The 23,591-nt window shown below is 55.6% G+C and overlaps 1 protein-coding gene across 1 annotated transcript in view; it reads left to right on the forward strand.

The window, feature by feature from the left end:
- LOC128831699 (tumor necrosis factor receptor superfamily member 16-like) overlaps positions 1–23,591 on the forward strand; it is a 58,092-nt gene that overhangs the window by 23,322 nt on the left and 11,179 nt on the right. The window contains exons 2-4 of the mRNA XM_054018382.1: positions 1,557–1,689; positions 3,657–4,022; positions 14,618–14,834. Of these exons, the coding sequence (XP_053874357.1) occupies positions 1,557–1,689; positions 3,657–4,022; positions 14,618–14,834 (716 nt within the window). The remainder of the gene's footprint in view (positions 1–1,556; positions 1,690–3,656; positions 4,023–14,617; positions 14,835–23,591) is intronic.

The following is a 23,591-nucleotide window of genomic DNA, read 5'->3' on the forward strand; positions in this document are numbered from 1 at the left end:
TATGGAAACTGCTTTACGACTTCCCAGGCTTCACACAGGTGTCAGATCCTAGACAGCCATCTGCTGGGAGGAGACCCCCCCTTTGGTAGGCCCTGAACGAGAGAAGGAGGAAGGGCCCAGGAAAGGAGAGAGGAGGGTGGGGAGGGGAAGATAGATGAGGAGAGAAGCCCAGATTCTTTCAGGTACCTGGGCTACCTCGCATTCAAACACCAGATGAGGTGTGAACAGCCAATATAGTTAGTACCAGGTCTCTGGGTCTAGTCAAGAGACTTGGATTCTGGTCCGGGCTCTGCCACTGACTTACCCTGGGACTGTGGTCGTGTTGCTTTGCCACTCTGTGCCTCAGTGTCCCCATCTGTAAGTGGGGACAACATGGTACTTTTAAGTAAGGGCCAAAACATAGATCAAACCATCCCCTGCCCCGAGGAGCTCGCAGGCTGGGTGGCAGACACAGATCAGGGCCCATGCACTGCGCGCCCCAGAGGAAGGGATGGGCCACACCTCTGTTGTTAGGTGTTGAACGTTGCGTGCACGATGGGCTAACGCCAGCGTGTGGGCCGGGAGGGAGGAAGGAGTGGAATGGGGGGGAAGGGACTAGTGCAGTGAGAGCAGGGGGTGCTCCATGTGGGTGGCATGGAAGGGGGCACAAGCTTGGGAATGGACGAAGGAAACAAACTGGGTGGTGGCACCGGTAGAAGGGGCGGAGAAATGAGCTTCCAGCTGCAGGCTGGGGCAGAGTCCATAGATTCAATGGCAAGGAGGGAACCCTGGTATTTAGCCAGACCCCCCATAAAGCACAGGCCTCAGGAGTTGTGCACCCATATGGCGGCATAGCGCTTTGCAGTCTGTGGATGCAGTCGCATTATTATTATTATTTCTATGCCACTAGCGCCTAGAGATCCCAGCCCAGATCAGGGCCCCATTACGTTAGGGGCTGTACAAACACATGCTGCCCTGAAGGCCTTAGAATTTAAAGAGGCAAGACGGACAAAGTCCCCATTTTACAGCTGGACAAACTGAGGCCCAGAGCGATGAAAGGACTTGCCCAAGGTCACCCAGGGAGAACCAGTGACTGGACCCGGTCTTGTGACCACAATGCCACCTTGTGTCTTTGAAGTACTGCATGTATGGCTTGAGCATGCGCTGATAAATCCTTCAGTTTCCTTGAACCTCTAGTGACGCTGGCGGGCTATTCGGGCTATTCTAGAGTGAAGCAGGAAGGCTGGGCTGGGCTGGGCTGGACGGCTCTACTATCAGCCCAGATTGGTAGTCAGCGAAAGGTGTCGCCATGCAATGATGCTTAGAGACTCATGGGAGACACGTAGGGGGATCTCCATCTGACACTCCTATGCCAAAGAACCAGGCGGGCGGTCTGGGCTGCAGCAGCTGATGGGAAATATCGTTTCTCCCCTTCTGGGTCCCTGCAGGCCAGGCAGAGCTCAACCCCATGCTCACAGAGGGTCTCTGTCTGCAACCCCCCCCCCCCCCCCACGCTGCTCTCCAGTCAGCTCGGGCCCTGCCTCATTCATCTTCTTTTTCACCCTTCTCCCCTGCAGGTTTCAGCCCGCCAAGGCTGCAAGAGCGGACGCTTCACTTCCCTTGGGGACTGCTGTGACCCTTGCCCCCCGGGCCATGGGGTGGCCGTGCCGTGCGGCAGCTCCAACACGGTGTGCGAGCCCTGCAGAGAGAGTGAGTAGAGGGGACCCAAGGCGGGGAGCGCAGGCTAATGGCTGGGCATGGGAATCCCGGATGGCCCTTTTGGCCGGTATCTCGCCTCCAGCAGTGCCCAGGGCCAGCAGTGACAGAGGGAGGTGCAGAGACCCACCCCAGCGGTCAGTTACACGATCGCCCGATTGCCATGGGGATCCTCTCTTCCCCCATCTGAGATGCAAGAGACCCGTCTCACTCTGCTCACAGCAGCCGGCCTAGTGCGCCCCACGCCGCGGGGCATGGGCCGAACCCCTTGACGGGCATGCCCAAAGGGCACCCACCTCATCCCATTGCATCCCATTGGCCCCACAGCTGCTGCCGTGTGTGGGTGGCTCGGCCAGATCGGCAGGCCCAGGGACCTAATGCGTGTGAGAGAGAAGGGCAGGATGGGGGGGAGGGAGTGTGGGGAGGGGTCCTGGGATGGGGAGGGCAAGGAGATGCTGGGGGAGCTCTGGAGTGAGTGGGGGGGCTGGGGAGGAAAGCGATAGTGACAGATAGGCCCATGTAGAGAGGGAGAGGATATAAGGAGGGGGCTTATAGGGTGAGCAGAGTGCAGCACAGGAAGGGACGTCTTGTGCCCTCCAACTCCAGGCCATGTCCTCTTCCCCAGCCACCCCTCGGCCCGCACCCCTCTGTTCCCATCCGCTATTCCTGGCGGGGCCCACACCCCGCCCTACCCAAACCCGGCACTTCTGCCCTGCAGCTGCTCTGAGCCAGAGCTACCCCCCCAACCCCGCGAGCACAGCTTGTCAGCCGTCCCGCAGCTGCGTGATGTGGACCAAGCGGCTGACAACCGGCCCAGCTCGATCCCCACGTGACCTGAGCCAGGCCAGGGAGCCCAGGTTAGCGTTATTCCCCCTGGAGAGGACATTCACCCAGCGAGAGGCATTTTGAAGCTGATCGGACGCGGTCCTGATCTAAAGGAAGCCACCTTCCAGCGTCAGCTTCCTGTCCGTCCAGACGCGCTGCTTGGGTCAGTCGCTAAACAGACAAGCCGTGTCCGGGACTGGCTCAGCTGAGCGAACCGTACCCCGTCCCACAAGCCCGACCGAGACAGCTGGGGCCAGTGCCTGGCTTGGAGACCTCCCCGGAGCCCCTGCAGTCAGCAGGAGAGGTGGTGTGGGTGACACTCCGCCCTTCGAGTCAGTTACTAGCACTGTGCTGCCTTTCGAGTGAGACGTGAAACCAAGGTCCTGACCACCCATAGTCATTGAAGGTCCCAACTCCGATAATCACATCCTGTCTCTTTAAATCCCCCTGCAGCTTTTCACTTCCTATTCTAAACGATCCGGAGGGGTGGAGAGCTGTTGCTGTGAGCTGTTCAACAGCTGCTGTGTTCCACCTCAGAGGTGGCTGCATTTCATCAGCTGATAAAGACATCCCGGCGTATAGTTCATCAGTCCGTTTGTAAAATGCTTTGGGCCGTATAAATGCAAGCTGGTTAACATTAACGCACCCTACTAGAGCAGGGGTTCTCAAACTGGGGGTCGGGACCCCTCAGGGGGTTGCGAGGTTATTACATGGGGGGTCGCGAGCTGTCAGTCTCCACCCCCAACCCCGCTTTGCATCCAGCATTTATAATGGTGTTAAATATATAAAAACGTGGTTTTAATTTATAAGGGGGGGGGGTCGCACTCAGAGGCTTGCTGTGTGAAAGGGGTCACCAGTACAAAAGTTTGAGAACCCCTGTACTAGAGGGTTTGGCCGCTTTTACCCACAATGCTTTGTGCAATGGTAATTCAATGGCTGAGTTCAGACATGAGCCTGTCTCCCCCTGGTGGCAGGTGCCTGTAACTATAATAGCCTGCTACCCGCAGTGGCTGGAGTTACTCCTCTGACTCAAGTGGCGGATGCTTGTGGTTCAGTTGCTGACAGGTGTGTGTTCAGTTGCCAGTGGCCGTTAGACCAGGAGTAGGCTCTGAGCTCAATGTCTCTTCCCACGGCAGATGGGACGTTCTCCTCCAGCAGCAGCACCACGGAGCCGTGCCAGCCGTGCTCACGGTGCCCGGTGGCAGAGGCGTGCACCCCCACCCGCGACACTGTGTGCGCCCCCCAGTGCCCCCCCGGCCACTACCTGCACGCGGAAAACGGGACCAGCAGCCGGTGCTTGCCTTGCCAGGTGTGCGGACCGGGCTACGGGGCAGCGACGCCGTGCGGGCCTACGAACAACACCATCTGCCAAAAATGCCCGGAGGGCTTTTACTCGGAGGAGAAGAGCGACTCGGCGCCGTGCCTGCCCTGCCGGCTGGAGTGCCACAAGGACGAGGTGATGATCCGGGCCTGCAGCCCCGTGTCGGACACGCTGTGCATGGGTACGTACCGCGCCGGCCGCTCTGGCAGGCGTGGCTGGCTGTCTTGGAGAAGGTGGGCGAGCACGGGGTTGGGGGATCCGTGCAGGTGGCGAGCGAGGGGCGTGTGCTGACTTTTTTGGGGGTGCAGGTTGCGGTGGGGGTGTTGTGTGTTGAGTGGTACAAAGGGCGACTCAACCCAGCGGGGCCCGTCTCCCGCCTGTCACTGACTCATGACAACACCGGTAGCCGGGGCGTGCAAAGCGGCTGAGAACTAAGCGCTGCGACTGGATCCACAGCCATAGGCCAGGACGCCTTTGGGCCAGGCGCTGTCCAGACACAGAAAGTCCCTGCCCCAAAGACCTGACAGGCTAAGCTGTGTGTGTCCCCCCCGCAGCCGCAGGGGAACAGTGTGTTGTTATTACAGCTTTGTACGCTGGATCAGCAGCCCAGGAAGGACGGATGTCAGGCCAGAGTCGCTTTCAGGGCACAATTTATTGGGTGAACAGAAAACTTAACTAAATACCAAACTAAAGGATTTCCTTTGCCCAACCCGGACTGCAGATCCCAGCGGTTCATCCCTCCCTCTCTCGGCCCCTCTGGGTCCAGGCACTCCTGCAGCAAACTTCCTGCAGTTCTCCAGCTCAGAGCTCTGGCTGGCCTTTCTAGGGACTGACTATCACCTGACCCACCCCCAGCTGACCGGCTGGCTGACACCTTATGAATGAATTTGATTGTTGTTGAAAAATAGCATTAAAAATCAAAAATTTTGGTTGGAATTTAAAAAAAATATATATTCCTGGGCGTGGAGGTGGGGATGGGATCGGATGAAATTAGAAGATTTAAAATGTATCTTTTTTTGTTTGTTTGGGTGGGTGGGTGGGTTGTTTTTTGGACTTTGGGGGTTGATCATTTTCCTCTTTCCCTCCCACCTTTTAAAAAATAACTGAAAGAAAGAAAGAAAGAAAGAAAGAAAGAAAGAAAGAAAGAAAGAAAGAAAGAAGGAAAGAAAGAAAAAATTTTCATGATGAGTTGCAAATAAGCAAAAAACCCCTGTCCCATTTCCTGGTTTGGAATCTGTAGAAGGAAAATGACCTTGATGCTTTTAGCACATTTCTCCCTATCCCGACCCCCCAGCCTTTTGTGAGCCGCTCTGGTTAGGATGGGACGTGTCTTTTGCACATTGCTGGGGGCAGAATCTAGCTGTCTTGTCTTTAGCCTGAGACTGGCTTGGTGCGTTGCATTGGGATAGCCCATCTTGCAGGGATAGCAGGGAGACAATGTCCCATCAGGGGCTCATTCCCCCTACCCTTCCCAGAAGGTCTTGGCATTGGAACAAAGCCATGTGTGCAGATCGGACCAGACCCTGGCCCAGTTTAGATCGACGGGAGCTTGGCAATGGGCCCAGGTAGGATTTGACTCAGATTGTCTTAGGTGTCCTCCTGAGACCTGCTTCCTTTTTCATTCCTCTCTGTCTTGTTCTCAGTTTTGCTTGTGCATTTACCGCTGGAGAAAGGTGCCAGGTTGGTAGCTCTGGAGACTGGAGTCCTCTCCCCAGAGAACAGAAAGCAGCAGGGTTGGCCCCCGTCACACCAGCCCTGGCCTGAGCAAACCACGGGTAGGGTTGAAAAGGGGCCTTCAGCCTTTGTAGCTCATTTGGTCCTTGGTGCCTATGTCAAAGGGTCTGATTAGCACTGGTGTCATTAGCTTTGCTAGGCTTGAGACCTGACAAATTCGTGTCAGTGCCCACCACCAGATGGGACTAACTGCAGGTCAGTACCAAGCTGGGCTGGATTTGAACCGGCGACAGAGAGCCCCGGGCAGGCATTTGGAGAGCACCGAGCTGAGCGAGGCAGGAATGAAACTCAATTCCCACATCATCATTCCCCGGAGCTGCCCCGTCCCACTTCTTCTGCCATTCACTAGAGCTATACTGTCAATGGGGAAAATACTCCTTGGGCAAGGAACATATTTGGGGCCTCCGTTTTTGGATGGCCAACTCGAGTCCCCTAAAAAGGACCTGATTCTCAGCCAGCAGGTGCACAGCACGCTCTGAAAATCAGGATTATCTAAGGGGTCTCAGACTGAGCCCCCAAATCACTAGTCACTTCTGAAAATCTTCGCCTGTCTGTCTGTCTATGTAGCCCCATACACACTGTCTGTCTGTCTGTCTAACTCCATACACACTGGCTGGCTGGCTAGCCCCATATAGACACTGGCTGGCTGTCTATCCAGCCCCATACACACTGGCTGGCTCTCTATCCATCCCCATACACACTGTCTGTCTGTCTGTCTATCTATCTAGCCCCCACACACCCACACTTGTTCATCTGTCTGAAGAAGGCAAGGCATGTTCCGGGGAAGAGGATCAGGGCCAGAATCGGAATGGGAGGCCAGAGCGGATTGAATCCAGCGAAACACTCCCACTCTCTCTCTTTCCATCATCCTCTCCCTCGGGTTTTGTTTTAGAGACACAGTTGCTTTTTTGTCTGCGAGGACAGAGTCTCCCTTAGGTTGCCCTTAATCTCCCCTTTGTCCCGGTCGCTGCGTCTTTAATCCCGCTCGGCTGTTGCGGGGTGAGTATGTGGGCTTGTTAATGAAACTCTCTGAAGCAGAGTGTATTAAAGGGCTGGGTGGCAGCGCCATGCCGAGGGGGCAGCGCCAATCCCTTAAGACTTCATTGTCTCCCCGGTCTCTGCCTCCAGCTTCCGTGTGATCTCGTCCTCGCCGCTTTTGAAAGGATCCGGCAAAGGGGCGTTGTCATTCCAAACGCGGGAGGGGGCAGCGCTGCTGGAAGGAGGCAGCGTCCTTGGGCCCTGTTCACTTCTTAAGGGGCAGGGCGGGCGTTCGCGGGGAGAGGCTTGTCCCATAATAGAACAGCGGGGGAGCCATCTCCGGTCAATGATATTATGGGAGCAGGATTGAAATCAACGCTGGTCCGAGGTCCAGGGCTTGCTATATCTTGAGAACCAGCAGGGCAACAAGCCAGTGCTTTCTGCTGGTAGAACTTTGGATTTCGAATGGCGTACGGCACTGATCTCCATACCCCGGGCCTCGCACGGGACGCTGGATAGGAGAGGGAGCATGGGGTAGTGGTTCAAGCAGACCTGGACTGGATCCTGCCACTGACTTGGGGCCTGATCCAAAGATTTTTTGGATGAGGCCCTTGGTGCATGACCTTCGGGAAGTCACCTACCCACTCTGTGCCTCAGTTTCCCTATCTAGGAAATGCGGATGAAAGGAAAGTGCTTTGAGCTCTTCGGCTCACAGGGGCTATGTACGTGCAAAGTATTGTGTGCCGCCGGCTGCTAAAATTGTGTAGGGTGAAAGGCCAGTTGGGAATCAGAATGGCATGGCTTTTCATGTCCCACAATCCTCCAGGGCTAGCAGCGCATTGGCGGCCCCGGGACACATGTTTCCAGGTGTAGGCTAGTGATCGGGAAGAAGAAACTTCTGTCAGAGCAATGGGGGCTCAGGGGAGAGGTGCCTGCTTTGCACACTGCTCGAAATGACCAAGGTTGCGCGAGTGAACCCCAGCCCCTGTGCATTGCAGGATTGGGGTCCAATCCCCAAAGTTCCTGCCCTAACTCCGCCCATTCCCTGCTCCTATTGGACCCCTTCCCCAAATCCCTGCCCCAGCCCCGCCTCTTTCCCCAGCGCACCGCGTTCCCCCTCCTCCCCCGTCCCTCCCCGCCCAGCAAATCAGCTCTGTCACAGCGCAAGCGCTGGGAGGGAGGGGGGAGAAGCAGGACGTGGCGGCGCGCTCGCGGAGGAGGCGGAGGTGAGCTGGAGCCGGGGGGCGGGGCCACAGGGAGCAGCCGGTGGGTGCTGAGCACCCACCCATTTTTTTCCGTGGGTGCTGCAGCCCTGGAGCACCCACAGAGTCGGCGCCTATGCCCAGGGCTCTTCAAGAGTCCCAGGGAGTCTCTGCTGCGGTGATACCTGCAGCGGCATCGTCAGTTGTGGGCAGAGAGCGACTGACATGCTGGAGATGTGCAGAGCTGGAGGGGGACTGAGGCCTGGGGTTCAGCACTAAATGCTGAAAGCCGCCCCCTTCCCCAGAGCTGGGTCCAGGAGCAGGGCTGTGTCTCCAGGAGGGGAGGGGACACGGACAGGGGTAAGGGGGCCGAGACTGGGGACAGGCACTGGGGACAGCCGGGACCCCGGAGGGCAGGGGTAGCAACGGAGCCCCGGGTGCAGGCAGCGGAGCTCTGCGTAAAACCTGGGGGTGCTGCACCCCTAGTTCCCGCACCTGTGATCAGGGGGCATCTTTCCACTGACTTCAGTGGCTCAGGCCTTAGGGGCGGATGTCAGGTGTCTCAGAAGGGAGGAGGGGGGGGGTTTCAGGGAGGGACGAATGGGTTGAATGACAAGCGATGGGATGAAATCAAGGCGAGAAGGAAAGGTCCCAGCGGAGAGAACGGCACCGTGTCATTTTCAGCTTGAGGAGAAATACCCAGGCTAGCTCCGATCGAGCCAGTGCTCTGAAAAGCGCTGAGCACCCCAAGCCCAGCCTGGCCGAGAGTCTCGTACATGCTCAGGGCAGCTCAGTTTAGCGTGCTCACTCGACTAGAGCTAGCGTGGGTACAGCTAGTGGAGCGGGAAATTGTGCCTTCCAGGTCTAGTGTAGACGTATTCTGAGCCCGTGGAGGGGTCCCCGTCCTTTACACTAGCCTGGATTAAACACCTGGAAAATGGACTGGGCGGCTCCTGGGCTCAGATATTGTCAGTGGCTTAAGAAAGCTTTTTCATCTCCAGTTTCTCTTGAATTCTGGAACATTGTCAACCTGGGAGGAGCCGAGCCCCTGAGAGGGGAAGGGTCACAACCTCTGACCTCTGAAATGACAATGCTTGTCCTTTTCTAGTTAGTAGATAATTAAAGTCCTCCCCCTCCCCCCAAACACCACACCGCACAGGGGTAGAAAAGACCAAACTCATATGCGCCTGTCAGTTTGAATGAGAGGGGCTGGCGGGAGGGAGGGGAGGACGAGGCAGGTTGGCAGGACGGTGTGCAGGCTTGCAGAGCCATAGCTGGAATGAACGCCTCTTGGAGAAATGGGATCTGTCCAGGGCGTGACAGGGTGAAAGGTGACCTGCAAAGGATACTGAAAACATCAGGCTTGGGTCTTTTTTCACTCGTACGATGGAGGAAGACGGCCTGAAAGGTTATTCCGGGTGGAGGGGGGTTGCTTTGTGTTCTGCCATTGTTTCATCCTGAGAAATATCCGAAACATCAATTCTTCTCTTCCTTGGTTTTGCTGGAGATCTTCTGGGAGGTCTACTGACCAGCCTCTGTGAGCCTAGAAACACCGTTTTTTTGGCCCAACCATAACGGGGCTCCATAGGTGCAGATCCTTAATGCCCTTCTGGTTAGTAAGCCACCCCCAGGAATGCTTTGGGAAATCAAGGGTGGGCGGAGGGAGGAATGGCCTGTGGAACTCATGGCCACAGGAGGTCACTAAGGGCAAGAGCTTAGTAGGGTTCCGGAAGGGACTGGAGACATTTTTATGGAGGAGAGAAACCTCCATAAAAATAGTTATAGTAGTAGGGATTTAAAACACCCAAGGGCTTTGGAAAGGAAAAAACCCTAATACTTCAGGGCTTAAGCCCACTGCTGTCTAACAGAAGCTAAGAGGCACCTTTCCCCTGGGGCAAGTCATCCCAGAACTGCTCACTGCAGAGATTCACGCACCTGCCTCTGAAGCAGCTGTCAGTGAGTTGATACTGCTCTGATCCTGTATGGCAGTGCCTAGATTCCCCCAACCCCACAGGGAACAGCAGGAGTCGTTAGCCCCTTCCTAGCGGGGGGGTTGCCCACGGCGTTCAGAGATGGGCATTAGTGATACAAACGTACAAACGAGTTTTTCTTAGCAGCTGGGCCCAGCGAGCTGGGCCATACGTGTCTCACTGCTAGCCACTTGCATCCTAACCGCTTACCCTTCCCACTGGTCCTCCTGGCTCCTTAAATGGGAAACGCCTTCTCTGATTCGCAGAGGGAATCCGTGAGCTGCCAGCGCTTCCCACCTGCTCAAATTCATCCGCCCGTCGCACAAGGACTCCAGGAAATGAATCCTCAGGCTGGGCCCACTGGGTCTGTGAGTCCCCTGGGATGGGTAGGCCAGTGGAGAGCACAGCTGCGTAAGGGAGTGTGTGCGTGTGTTTGGGGGCGTGGGTTATACTGCACAGTGGGTGAGTGTTAGCTAGACAGCCCTCATCTGGGTTTGTGGGGGTTTCAGATAGAACCATGCAGGTTCCCCCTTCTCTGCTCATACCGTATTCCTAGTGTTACCATGAAGGGAATGTAGCAGCTGCCTCTGGTCTTTGCATGGAACATGAGCCCAGCCCTTCTGTTGGTTTACGCGTGACTGAGCGAGTTCTGGCTGCCTGATACACACTCCAGGTGCGTTCACACCACGCACTGACCCACACGCACACACAACCGCCATAGGAGGGCGTGAGGCTGTGTAGCGTGGGCGTCACGCACCACCAGGTCAGCTTAGCGTTAGAACTGGTCCGAAAATGGCTTTTCCGTCTCGCAAAAAAAATGTGAGCTTTGACATTGGGACGAAAAGCCGCCGCTTTAAACACGTCTGTGAAACGAAATTCGGCAGAAAAAGTCAGGCTGGCTGCAATCGAAACATTTTGATTCGATGAGTTTGGAAGATTTCATTTGGATTTTGACCTTTTTTAACATTTAAAAATTTGTCAAACCTCAGAGTAAATTTCAAACTGAAAATTCAAAACTTTGTCTTCCAAACATATCATCTGGATATTTCCTCAGAACAGCTTTTTTCCATTTTGAAATGAAATTGCATCGAAAGTGATAGTTTTGCACACTCCCAAAATCAGTTTAGTTGAAATGGCATCTTCCAATGAAAATTTTTCAGAAAAAATGTCCAGCCAGTCGTTCTTAGCAGCCACTTCCTACTCTGCACCGATGACACAAGCAGTGGAAAATGAGGCACTTCCTCTTATGATCTCATTAACCCGCGCAGGCCCTGATCAGGGCCCTACTGTGCCAGGTGCTGTACATACATAGCCAGAAATGTCCCTGCTGCCCAGAGCTTTCACACACCAACACGCCATTCTCACGCACACACTTACATGCCACTTTCCTGCACATTGCAGGTCACAGAACCTCACCCACCCACTCCTGTTTGGAGGAGAGCTTCCCCCAAGCTTCCCCCAAGCAGCGAGGGGTCCAGGTCCAGGGTACCAAGAAAAGCTGGTGACCTCACATCCTCCGTTGGAGCTTAAACCTCCCTAGAGTTCCAGGGGACTGCCAGGATTAGACCGTCTGGGCAAGACGGCTCTGCGGAGGGCTCCCCTGAATCACCCACGAAACCGGCCGCAGAGCGAATCTGATTGAAATTCTCTGGAGCCTGCCTTGCACCAGCTGAGCTCCGAGCCTGCAGCCAGGGAAGGGGCCCGCTGGAAAAGGCTAGCTCACTGCCAGCTCGTGAGTTCAGCCAGCCTCCCGCAGGCCACGCTCCCTGCCGGCTCCATTCGGGGGTGAAGCAGGAGGGGAGCTGCGGCTGCAGGACGAGTTCACGCACCCCACTTTGCAGCTTCAAAGGCAGGAGGGGCCCTGCCAGCTTTTCCCTCTCCAGCTGTTCCTCCATAGACAAGGCCTCTCCCCCCATCCCTCCCCCGCCCATAACTTGTCATCACTTTCCAGCAGACAGACCAGATGCTCCTCGCAGGCACTGGAGCAATCCCCAGCCGCAGCCCATTTTGGGACTTTGATGTAGCCGTGCAAGGGGGCGGGAGGTGGGGGGAGGGGGCGTGGGTCTAGCTGGGCCAGACGGGGAGGATGGAGAAGGGGAGCTGCAGGGTTGGTTTTCAAGCCCCAGAGCTGAGGGCCTCGCAGAGAGAATGCAGCCCCACTTTGGTCTCTTTCATTATCTGCTGCCTGGGCCTTCGGCTCCTGCTGTGTCCGGAGAATGAGATCAGGCCACCGGCTTGCTGGAGCCGTCACACGTTCAGCAGGGGGCAGATGGACGGCTGCCATCCCGGGAAGGATCAGACCTTCAGGCTTCTCTAGAAGAAGGGTTGCCCCCTCCCCGACGCTGTGCTGGGCTAGCTACCTGGGTTATTTCTGCCTCCGATGGTAGCTGGTGGGGGGAACTTTTAGCAAGGAGGCAGATCTTGTGGTTCAGGCACTAGACAAGGGACACAGGAGAGCTGTATTCAGTTGCCAGCTCTGCCCATCACTCCCTGTATGGCCTTGGGCAAATCACTTAACCACTCCCTGCCTCGGTTTCCCATCCGCAAAATGGGGAGGATGACTCTGCCTTGTCTGTTTCGATTGCCCCCCACATCCTCACGTCGGCGGTGTTGGGGTAGCCATGTCGGCCCCAGGATAGTAGCGAGACGAGGTGGGAGAGGTCATCTCTTTTATTGGCCCAACTCCCGTTGGTGAAAGAGACCAGCTTTCGAGCGACACCGAGCTCTTCTTAGACCAGGGCGTGCCCCCAGGCCAAGGCCCACCTTGGGGCATTACATCCTGCATAAAGTCTCCCTGCAGCGTCAATGGAGTCTTCCTCACCCCGTCCTAAACTGCTGTGTAGTGCGGGGCTGTGAGCTGCTCTACCCCAGGGCCAGCTGCATGTCACTGGAGGGCAAAGTGATTCCTGTACTGTAGAGGGCCCAGTTGTCCTTTCACACCAGTTTTACGTGAGCATAACTCTGACTGAGGGTAGGTCTACACCTACCCGGTAGTTCGGCGGCAAGCAAATCGAACTTCTGGGTTCGACTTATCACGTCTTGTCTGGACGAGATAAGTCGAACCCGGAAGTGCTCGCTGTCGACTGCGGTACTCCTGCTCGGCGAGAGGAGTATGTGAAGTCGATGGGGGAGCCTGCCTGCCGCGTCTGAACCAAGGTAAGTTCGAACTAAGGTACTTCGAACTTCAGCTACGTTATTCACGTAGCTAAAGTTGCGTACCTTAGTTCGAATTGGGGGGTTAGTGTAAACCTGCTCTCAGTTACTCCTGATTTACGCCAGTATAAGTGAGAAGAGAGTCGGACCGTTCATCCAAACAGCACTTTGCACCCTTTGGAATGAAAATCACTCTAGACCAGTGGTTTTCAAACTTCTTTTCTGGGGACCCAGTTGAAGAAAATTGTTAATGTCCGTGACCCAACGGAGCTGGGGATGAGGGGTTTGGGGTGTGGGAGGGGGCTCGGCTGGGGCAGGGGGTTGGAGTACGGGAGGGGGTCATGGCTCTGGGCTGGGGATGCAAGCTCTAGGGTAGGGCTGGGGATGAGGGGTTTGGGGTGCAGGAAGGGGCTCTGGGCTGGGGCAGGGGATTGGGGCGCGGACTTACCTCGGGCTATTCCTGGTCAGCGGCGCAGCGGGGGTGCTAAGGCAGGCTTCCCGCCTGGCCTGGCACCGCAGACTGCGCTGCGCCCGGGAAGCGGCCAGCAGCAGGTCCGGCTCCTAGGTGGAGGCGCGCAAGCAGCTCCGCACAGCTCTCACCTGCCGGCACTGGCCCCGCCCCCAATGCGGAGCCGGTGCTCAGGGCGGGACAGCGCACGGAGCCCCGTGACCCCCGCCTAGAAGCTGGACCTGCTGCTGGCCGCTTCCGGGACGTCAGAACAGGTAGGGACTAGCCTGCCTTAGCCGCACAGCAGTGCCAATGGGACTTTTAACGGCCCAGTCGGCGGTGCTGCCCAGAGCTGCCGCGACCCAGTGTCTTCCGTTCCCAGTACTGGGTCGCGACCCAAAGTGTGAAAAACACTGCTCTGGACAAGTCACTTTTCACAGAATATCGGGGTAGGAAGGGACCTCAGGAGGTCATCTAGTCCAACCCCCTGCTCAAAGCAGGACCAATCCTCAGACAGATTTTCATCCCAGATCCCTAAATGGCCCCCTTAAGGATTAAACTCACAACCCTAGGTTTAGCAGGCCAATGCTCAAACCACTGAGCTATCCCTCCCCCCTCCTTGTAATAATCCACCACTTCCGTACAGCTCACCACAAGACTATCTTTAGCCATCCGCTTACCGTATGACGGGCTAGTTCTTTGCAAACATCTAGTAACCCACAAAACCCACTTGGGAGGCAGATATTCCCTCAGCGCTCCTTTAGTCGGCCTTTCCCTCCCCTCCCCCAGCAAAAAGTTTTGATGAAAAACCTTTTTTTTTTCATTTTTTGTCAAATATTGCTGTTGAACATTTTTGAGTTTTTGTCAAACCGCCTCCCCTTCCCCCCCATGTATTGGTTTCTGACGGCCCCAGAATTAAACCGTTTTCAGTTTCAACCCCTCAAAAGTCAGCTTTTGGTTGCTGAAAACCGAAGAAAAAAAAAATCAACGTTGAGGCGGTTTTAAGGCAAACTGGAAGATCTTTAATGAAAACGGAACTTTTGCCTGAAAAATTTATTTCTGTTGGGCTAAAAAAAAAAAGCCATTTTCTACTGAAGAAAAGTTTTGATGGAAAACGTTCCACCAGAGGGGAGAAAACTGAGGCACCGCGGGGAATGGCCCCGGCTGCGGATTTGGGACAGTGTCTCCCACGAGGCCCCCAAAATGGAGGTGCCCGGGGAGCGAGGGGTAAGCCCGGGGCTCTCTCTGTCTCTTTTAAGCATCTCGTGTTGTTGGCTGTGTTTGCTTGCAGACAGAGAGCTGCAGATCCTGAAGCGCACGGATGGGGACCCCCGCAAGGAGCACCCCAAGAAGCCTCCGCTGTCTGAGTCAGAGGGCAGCGCCTCCCCCAATAACTCCTCCGAGTTCCTCCCGCCGCTGCCAGACAACAGCAAGAACATCATCCCCGTCTACTGCTCTATCCTGGCCGCGGTGGTGGTGGGGCTCCTGGCCTACGTGGCTTTCAAATGGTACGTGTGGCCTCGCTCATGGGGCTTGCTCCAGCTCGGGGGAGGGGGTGCCGGGAGAATCACCGCAGGGGGGGACACCAGGAATGGTGCCCCTCAGCATAGGCCGGCTCCCATGCAGGGCACCAGCCAGCAAACCAAGTGCTCTCCACAGCCACACTGACTGGACTGCCCTCCTGAGCTAACTGACCCCCACTCCTGGCCGGCTGTTCCCCCTCCTGGGGGACCTTCCACATGTCTTACCCTGTTGGTGCCTGGCAAAGCCCTTTGGGTCCTGCCGGACCTGGGCCCAAACGAGGACACCAGCTCCAAACCCTGAGCTCTGGGGACGTTCCCATCTGCCCCTAGTGCTGTAACGGGCCGGAACCAGAATACCGAACCCCCTGACACTCTGGGGAAGTTCAGATTTGGATCCAAAGTCCAGGGCTTAGGCCCGTTTCTGTGAGCACCGGGATCTGTCCCGCTTTGCCCATCCCTCGTGGTATGGACGTTCATCTCCTCCTGCGCTTTGCATCCAAGTGCTCCTCTCACCGATGCAGTATGCCTCCCACTCACCCCTAGGAGGCAGAGAAGTATCATTATCCCCATGTCACAGATGGGGAAACCGAGGCACGGAGAGGTGACGTGATTAGTCCCAGGTCACGCAGCAAGTCAGTGGCACAGCCAGGAGGAGAACTCAGGAGTCCTGACTCCCAGACCTGTGAGCTAACCGCTTGACCATGCTTCCCCTTCACTCGTGAGCTCCCTAGGCTTTGAAAAAACATACTGTATGAAAGCAATAGGAGGGACATCCAGCCAAGGGCAGGGCTTGTCCTATGGCAGGAAGGAGAAGAAAGATTAATGTCTAGGGGCTCAGCAAGGACTGGGAGCTGGAAACTCCTGGGTTTCTAATCCAGGCCCCGACACTGACTGCCTCTGTGACCTTGGGTGTGTCCCTTATCCCTTCTCTGCCTTGCTTTCCCTGGCTGGGATCTGGAGGTACCTCCTACCATGCAGGGGCTGGCGGGGTGCAGTGATAAACTAGGGGGTGTTTGTAAGGCGCTATGAAGATGGAAGGCACGAAGTATTAGGAGGGTTTGGCTGGACTCAGTGAGCCAAGTGGATCCTGGGTGCAGCTGCATTGTGGCTGCTGGGCCAAGTCCATTGTGGGTGCAGCACAGGCAGAGATGACTTGGTCACAGCCCGTACCGGAAGGAGGGATTTGCCCTCCGGTCCCCGTGGCCCGCCCGCTGGGCGCACAGGTGTTCAGCCGGGACACCAGACAGACGGAGCGTCGTTATTCCCTTCGGGGCAGGGCCGGCCCACGGAAGGGGCCGTGTCCCCCACTGTGTCGGGCGCACTGCTGGGGCCCAGCGGCTGAATAGGATTAAACCTCGTTTGGGGCGCGGGATTAGATCCTTCTCTGCCTCTGTATCCGGCCTCTGCTGGGGAGACTGGAGGAGTGGGCGGTAGATTAATGGGACCCCTGCTGAAAGGATTTCAAACTGCTGGCTGTTCTGTTGGGAAGTGCAAAGCCAACCCCCGCCCGGCTCGCTTTGTGCCTGTGTTTGGGGATTTATTTCCCTCCCTGGTGTTCGAGCTGCCCTGCTCCCCTTCCCGCTTGTTTACATTCTTTATATTTCACTCACATTGAGAGACTCCAGAGCCGAGTGGGTCCCTCCGCCTGCTATATAGATCATAGACGCCGTCCCTCCTCCGCCCTTATAGATCATAGACCCCCCATCCCTCCTCCGCCCTTATAGATCATAGACCCCGTCCCTCCTCCGCCCTTATAGATCATAGACCCCCCATCCCTCCTCCGCCCTTATAGATCATAGACCCCGTCCCTCCTCCGCCCTTATAGATCATAGACCCCCCCCGTCCCTCCTCCTCCCATATAGATCATAGACCCTCCATCCCTTCTCCTGCCATATAGATCATAGACCCCCCCATCCCTCCTCCTGCCATATAGATCATAGACCCCCCATCCCTCCTCCTGCCATATAGATCATAGACCCCGTCCCTCCTCCTGCCATATAGATCATAGACCCTCCATCCCTCCTCCTGCCATATAGATCATAGACCCCCCATCCCTCCTCCTGCCATATAGATCATAGACCCCGTCCCTCCTCCTGCCATATAGATCATAGACCCTCCATCCCTCCTCCTGCCATATAGATCATAGACCCCCCCATCCCTCCTCCTCCCATATAGATCATAGACCCCATCCCTCCTCCTGCCATATAGATCATAGACCCCCCATCCCTCCTCCTCCCATATAGATCATAGACCCCATCCCTCCTCCTCCCATATAGATCATAGACCCCCCCATCCCTCCTCCTCCCATATAGATCATAGACCCCATCCCTCCTCCGCCCTTACAGATCATAGACCCCATCCCTCCTCCTGCCATATAGATCATAGACCCCCCATCCCTCCTCCTCCCTTATAGATCATAGACCCCCCGTCCCTTCTCCTGCTATATAGATCATAGACCCCCCCATCCCTCCTCCTCCCTTATAGATCATAGACCCCATCCCTCCTCCTGCCATATAGATCATAGACCCCCCCATCCCTCCTCCTCCCTTATAGATCATAGACCCCATCCCTCCTCCTGCCATATAGATCATAGACCCCCCCATCCCTCCTCCTCCCATATAGATCATAGACCCCATCCCTCCTCCTCCCATATAGATCATAGACCCCATCCCTCCTCCTCCCTTATAGATCATAGACCCCCATCCTTCCTCCTCCCTTATAGATCATAGACCCCCATCCTTCCTCCTCCCTTATAGATCATAGACCCCCCATCCCTCCTCCTCCCATATAGATCATAGACCCCATCCCTCCTCCTCCCTTATAGATCATAGACCCCCCATCCCTCCTCCTCCCATATAGATCATAGACCCCATCCCTCCTCCTCCCTTATAGATCATAGACCCCATCCCTCCTCCTGCCATATAGATCATAGACCCCCCGTCCCTCCTCCTCCCATATAGATCATAGACCCCATCCCTCATCCTCCCATATAGATCATAGACCCCCCCATCCCTCCTCCTGCCATATAGATCATAGACCCCGTCCCTCCTCCTCCCATATAGATCATAGACCCCATCCCTCCTCCTGCCATATAGATCATAGACCCCCCATCCCTCCTCCTCCCATATAGATCATAGACCCTCCATCCCTCCTCCTCCCATATAGATCATAGACCCCCCATCCCTCCTCCTCCCATATAGATCATAGACCCCCCATCCCTCCTCCTCCCATATAGATCATAGACCCCCCCCATCCCTCCTCCTCCCATATAGATCATAGACCCCCCCATCCCTCCTCCTCCCATATAGATCATAGACCCCCCCATCCCTCCTCCTCCCATATAGATCATAGACCCCCATCCCTCCTCCTCCCATATAGATCATAGACCCTCCATACCTCGTCCTCCCATATAGATCATAGACCCCCCCATCCCTCCTCCTCCCTTATAGATCATAGACCCCCCATCCCTCCTCCTCCCATATAGATCATAGACCCCCCATCCCTCCTCCTCCCATATAGATCATAGACCCCGTCCCTCCTCCTCCCATATAGATCATAGACCCCCCGTCCCTCCTCCTGCCATATATATCATAGACCCCATCCCTCCTCCTCCCATATAGATCATAGACCCCCCCATCCCTCCTCCTGCCATATAGATCATAGACCCCCCATCCCTCCTCCTCCCATATAGATCATAGACCCCCCATCCCTCCTCCTCCCATATAGATCATAGACCCCGTCCCTCCTCCTCCCAAATAGATCATAGACCCCCCCATCCCTCCTCCTCCCATATAGATCATAGACCCCCCCATCCCTCCTCCTGCCATATAGATCATAGACCCCCCATCCCTCCTCCTCCCATATAGATCATAGACCCCATCCCTCCTCCTCCCATATAGATCATAGACCCCCCCATCCCTCCTCCTCCCTTATAGATCATAGACCCCGTCCCTCCTCCTGCCATATAGATCATAGACCCCATCCCTCCTCCTCCCATATAGATCATAGACCCCCCCATCCCTCCTCCTCCCTTATAGATCATAGACCCTCCATCCCTCCTCCTGCCATATAGATCATAGACCCCCCATCCCTCCTCCTCCCTTATAGATCATAGACCCCATCCTTCCTCCTGCCATATAGATCATAGACCCCCCCGTCCCTCCTCCTGCCATATAGATCATAGACCCCCCCATCCCTCCTCCTGCCATATAGATCATAGACCCCCCATCCCTCCTCCTGCCATATAGATCATAGACCCCCCATCCCTCCTCCTCCCATATAGATCATAGACCCCATCCCTCCTCCTGCCATATAGATCATAGACCCTCCATCCCTCCTCCTCCCATATAGATCATAGACCCCCCCATCCTTCCTCCTCCCTTATAGATCATAGACCCCATCCCTCCTCCTCCCTTATAGATCATAGACCCCATCCCTCCTCCTGCCATATAGATCATAGACCCCCCATCCCTCCTCCTCCCATATAGATCATAGACCCCATCCCTCCTCCTCCCTTATAGATCATAGACCCCCCATCCCTCCTCCTCCCATATAGATCATAGACCCCATCCCTCCTCCTCCCTTATAGATCATAGACCCCATCCCTCCTCCTGCCATATAGATCATAGACCCCCCGTCCCTCCTCCTCCCATATAGATCATAGACCCCATCCCTCATCCTCCCATATAGATCATAGACCCCCCATCCCTCCTCCTCCCTTATAGATCATAGACCCCCCCATCCCTCCTCCTCCCATATAGATCATAGACCCCCCCATCCCTCCTCCTCCCATATAGATCATAGACCCCCCATCCCTCCTCCTGCCATATAGATCATAGACCCCCCCATCCCTCCTCCTCCCTTATAGATCATAGACCCCGTCCCTCCTCCTGCCATATAGATCATAGACCCTCCATCCCTCCTCCTCCCTTATAGATCATAGACCCCATCCCTCCTCCTGCCATATAGATCATAGACCCCCCGTCCCTCCTCCTGCCATATAGATCATAGACCCCCCATCCCTCCTCCTCCCATATAGATCATAGACCCCCCCATCCCTCCTCCTCCCATATAGATCATAGACACCCCATCCCTCCTCCTGCCATATATATCATAGACCCCCCATCCCTCCTCCTGCCATATAGATCATAGACCCCATCCCTCCTCCTGCCATATAGATCATAGACCCTCCATCCCTCCTCCTCCCTTATAGATCATAGACCCCATCCCTCCTCCTGCCATATAGATCATAGACCCCCCCATCCCTCCTCCTCCCATATAGATCATAGACCCCATCCCTCCTCCTGCCATATAGATCATAGACCCCCCCATCCCTCCTCCTCCCATATAGATCATAGACCCCATCCCTCCTCCTCCCTTATAGATCATAGACCCCCCATCCCTCCTCCTCCCATATAGATCATAGACCCCATCCCTCCTCCTCCCATATAGATCATAGACCCCCCCATCCCTCCTCCTGCCATATAGATCATAGACCCCCCATCCCTCCTCCTCCCTTATAGATCATAGACCCCATCCCTCCTCCTGCCATATAGATCATAGACCCCCCATCCCTCCTCCTCCCACACAGATCATAGACCCCCCATCCCTCCTCCTCCCATATAGATCATAGACCCCCCCATCCCTCCTCCTCCCATATAGATCATAGACCCCCCATCCCTCCTCCTCCCATATAGATCATAGACCCCCCCATCCCTCCTCCTGCCATATAGATCATAGACCCCCCATCCCTCCTCCTGCCATATAGATCATAGACCCCCCCATCCCTCCTCCTGCCATATAGATCATAGACCCCCCATCCCTCCTCCTGCCATATAGATCATAGACCCCCCATCCCTCCTCCTCCCATATAGATCATAGACCCCGTCCCTCCTCCTGCCATATAGATCATAGACCCCCCATCCCTCCTCCTCCCATATAGATCATAGACCCCCCATCCCTCCTCCTGCCATATAGATCATAGACCCTCCATCCCTCCTCCTCCCTTATAGATCATAGACCCCATCCCTCCTCCTCCCATATAGATCATAGACCCCGTCCCTCCTCCTGCCATATAGATCATAGACCCCCCCATCCCTCCTCCTCCCACACAGATCATAGACCCCCCCATCCCTCCTCCTCCCACACAGATCATAGACCCCCCATCCCTCCTCCTCCCTTATAGATCATAGACCCCCCCATCCCTCCTCCTCCCATATAGATCATAGACCCCCCATCCCTCCTCCTCCCTTATAGATCATAGACCCCCCCATCCCTCCTCCTCCCATATAGATCATAGACCCCCCCATCCCTCCTCCTCCCATATAGATCATAGACCCCATCCCTCCTCCTCCCATATAGATCATAGACCCCCCCATCCCTCCTCCTCCCATATAGATCATAGACCCCATCCCTCCTCCTCCCATATAGATCATAGACCCCATCCCTCCTCCTGCCATATAGATCATAGACCCCCCCATCCCTCCTCCTCCCATATAGATCATAGACCCCCCCATCCCTCCTCCTCCCATATAGATCATAGACCCCGTCCCTCCTCCTCCCATATAGATCATAGACCCCCCCATCCCTCCTCCTGCCATATAGATCATAGACCCTCCATCCCTCCTCCTGCCATATAGATCATAGACCCCATCCCTCCTCCTGCCATATAGATCATAGACCCTCCATCCCTCCTCCTCCCTTATAGATCATAGACCCCATCCCTCCTCCTGCCATATAGATCATAGACCCCCCCATCCCTCCTCCTCCCATATAGATCATAGACCCCATCCCTCCTCCTGCCATATAGATCATAGACCCCCCCATCCCTCCTCCTCCCATATAGATCATAGACCCCATCCCTCCTCCTCCCTTATAGATCATAGACCCCCCATCCCTCCTCCTCCCATATAGATCATAGACCCCATCCCTCCTCCTCCCATATAGATCATAGACCCCCCCATCCCTCCTCCTGCCATATAGATCATAGACCCCCCATCCCTCCTCCTCCCTTATAGATCATAGACCCCATCCCTCCTCCTGCCATATAGATCATAGACCCCCCATCCCTCCTCCTCCCACACAGATCATAGACCCCCCATCCCTCCTCCTCCCATATAGATCATAGACCCCCCCATCCCTCCTCCTCCCATATAGATCATAGACCCCCCATCCCTCCTCCTCCCATATAGATCATAGACCCCCCCATCCCTCCTCCTGCCATATAGATCATAGACCCCCCATCCCTCCTCCTGCCATATAGATCATAGACCCCCCCATCCCTCCTCCTGCCATATAGATCATAGACCCCCCATCCCTCCTCCTGCCATATAGATCATAGACCCCCCATCCCTCCTCCTCCCATATAGATCATAGACCCCGTCCCTCCTCCTGCCATATAGATCATAGACCCCCCATCCCTCCTCCTCCCATATAGATCATAGACCCCCCATCCCTCCTCCTGCCATATAGATCATAGACCCTCCATCCCTCCTTCTCCCTTATAGATCATAGACCCCATCCCTCCTCCTCCCATATAGATCATAGACCCCGTCCCTCCTCCTGCCATATAGATCATAGACCCCCCCATCCCTCCTCCTCCCACACAGATCATAGACCCCCCCATCCCTCCTCCTCCCACACAGATCATAGACCCCCCATCCCTCCTCCTCCCTTATAGATCATAGACCCCCCCATCCCTCCTCCTCCCATATAGATCATAGACCCCCCATCCCTCCTCCTCCCTTATAGATCATAGACCCCCCCATCCCTCCTCCTCCCATATAGATCATAGACCCCCCCATCCCTCCTCCTCCCATATAGATCATAGACCCCATCCCTCCTCCTCCCATATAGATCATAGACCCCCCCATCCCTCCTCCTCCCATATAGATCATAGACCCCATCCCTCCTCCTCCCATATAGATGATAGACCCCATCCCTCCTCCTGCCATATAGATCATAGACCCCCCCATCCCTCCTCCTCCCATATAGATCATAGACCCCATCCCTCCTCCTGCCATATAGATCATAGACCCCCCCATCCCTCCTCCTCCCATATAGATCATAGACCCCATCCCTCCTCCTCCCTTATAGATCATAGACCCCCCATCCCTCCTCCTCCCATATAGATCATAGACCCCATCCCTCCTCCTCCCATATAGATCATAGACCCCCCCATCCCTCCTCCTGCCATATAGATCATAGACCCCCCATCCCTCCTCCTCCCTTATAGATCATAGACCCCATCCCTCCTCCTGCCATATAGATCATAGACCCCCCATCCCTCCTCCTCCCACACAGATCATAGACCCCCCATCCCTCCTCCTCCCATATAGATCATAGACCCCCCCATCCCTCCTCCTCCCATATAGATCATAGACCCCCCATCCCTCCTCCTCCCATATAGATCATAGACCCCCCCATCCCTCCTCCTGCCATATAGATCATAGACCCCCCATCCCTCCTCCTGCCATATAGATCATAGACCCCCCCATCCCTCCTCCTGCCATATAGATCATAGACCCCCCATCCCTCCTCCTGCCATATAGATCATAGACCCCCCATCCCTCCTCCTCCCATATAGATCATAGACCCCGTCCCTCCTCCTGCCATATAGATCATAGACCCCCCATCCCTCCTCCTCCCATATAGATCATAGACCCCCCATCCCTCCTCCTGCCATATAGATCATAGACCCTCCATCCCTCCTCCTCCCTTATAGATCATAGACCCCATCCCTCC

Source organism: Malaclemys terrapin, chromosome 2, assembly GCF_027887155.1.
Source record: "Malaclemys terrapin pileata isolate rMalTer1 chromosome 2, rMalTer1.hap1, whole genome shotgun sequence".
Classification (NCBI taxonomy): Eukaryota; Metazoa; Chordata; order Testudines; family Emydidae; genus Malaclemys; species Malaclemys terrapin.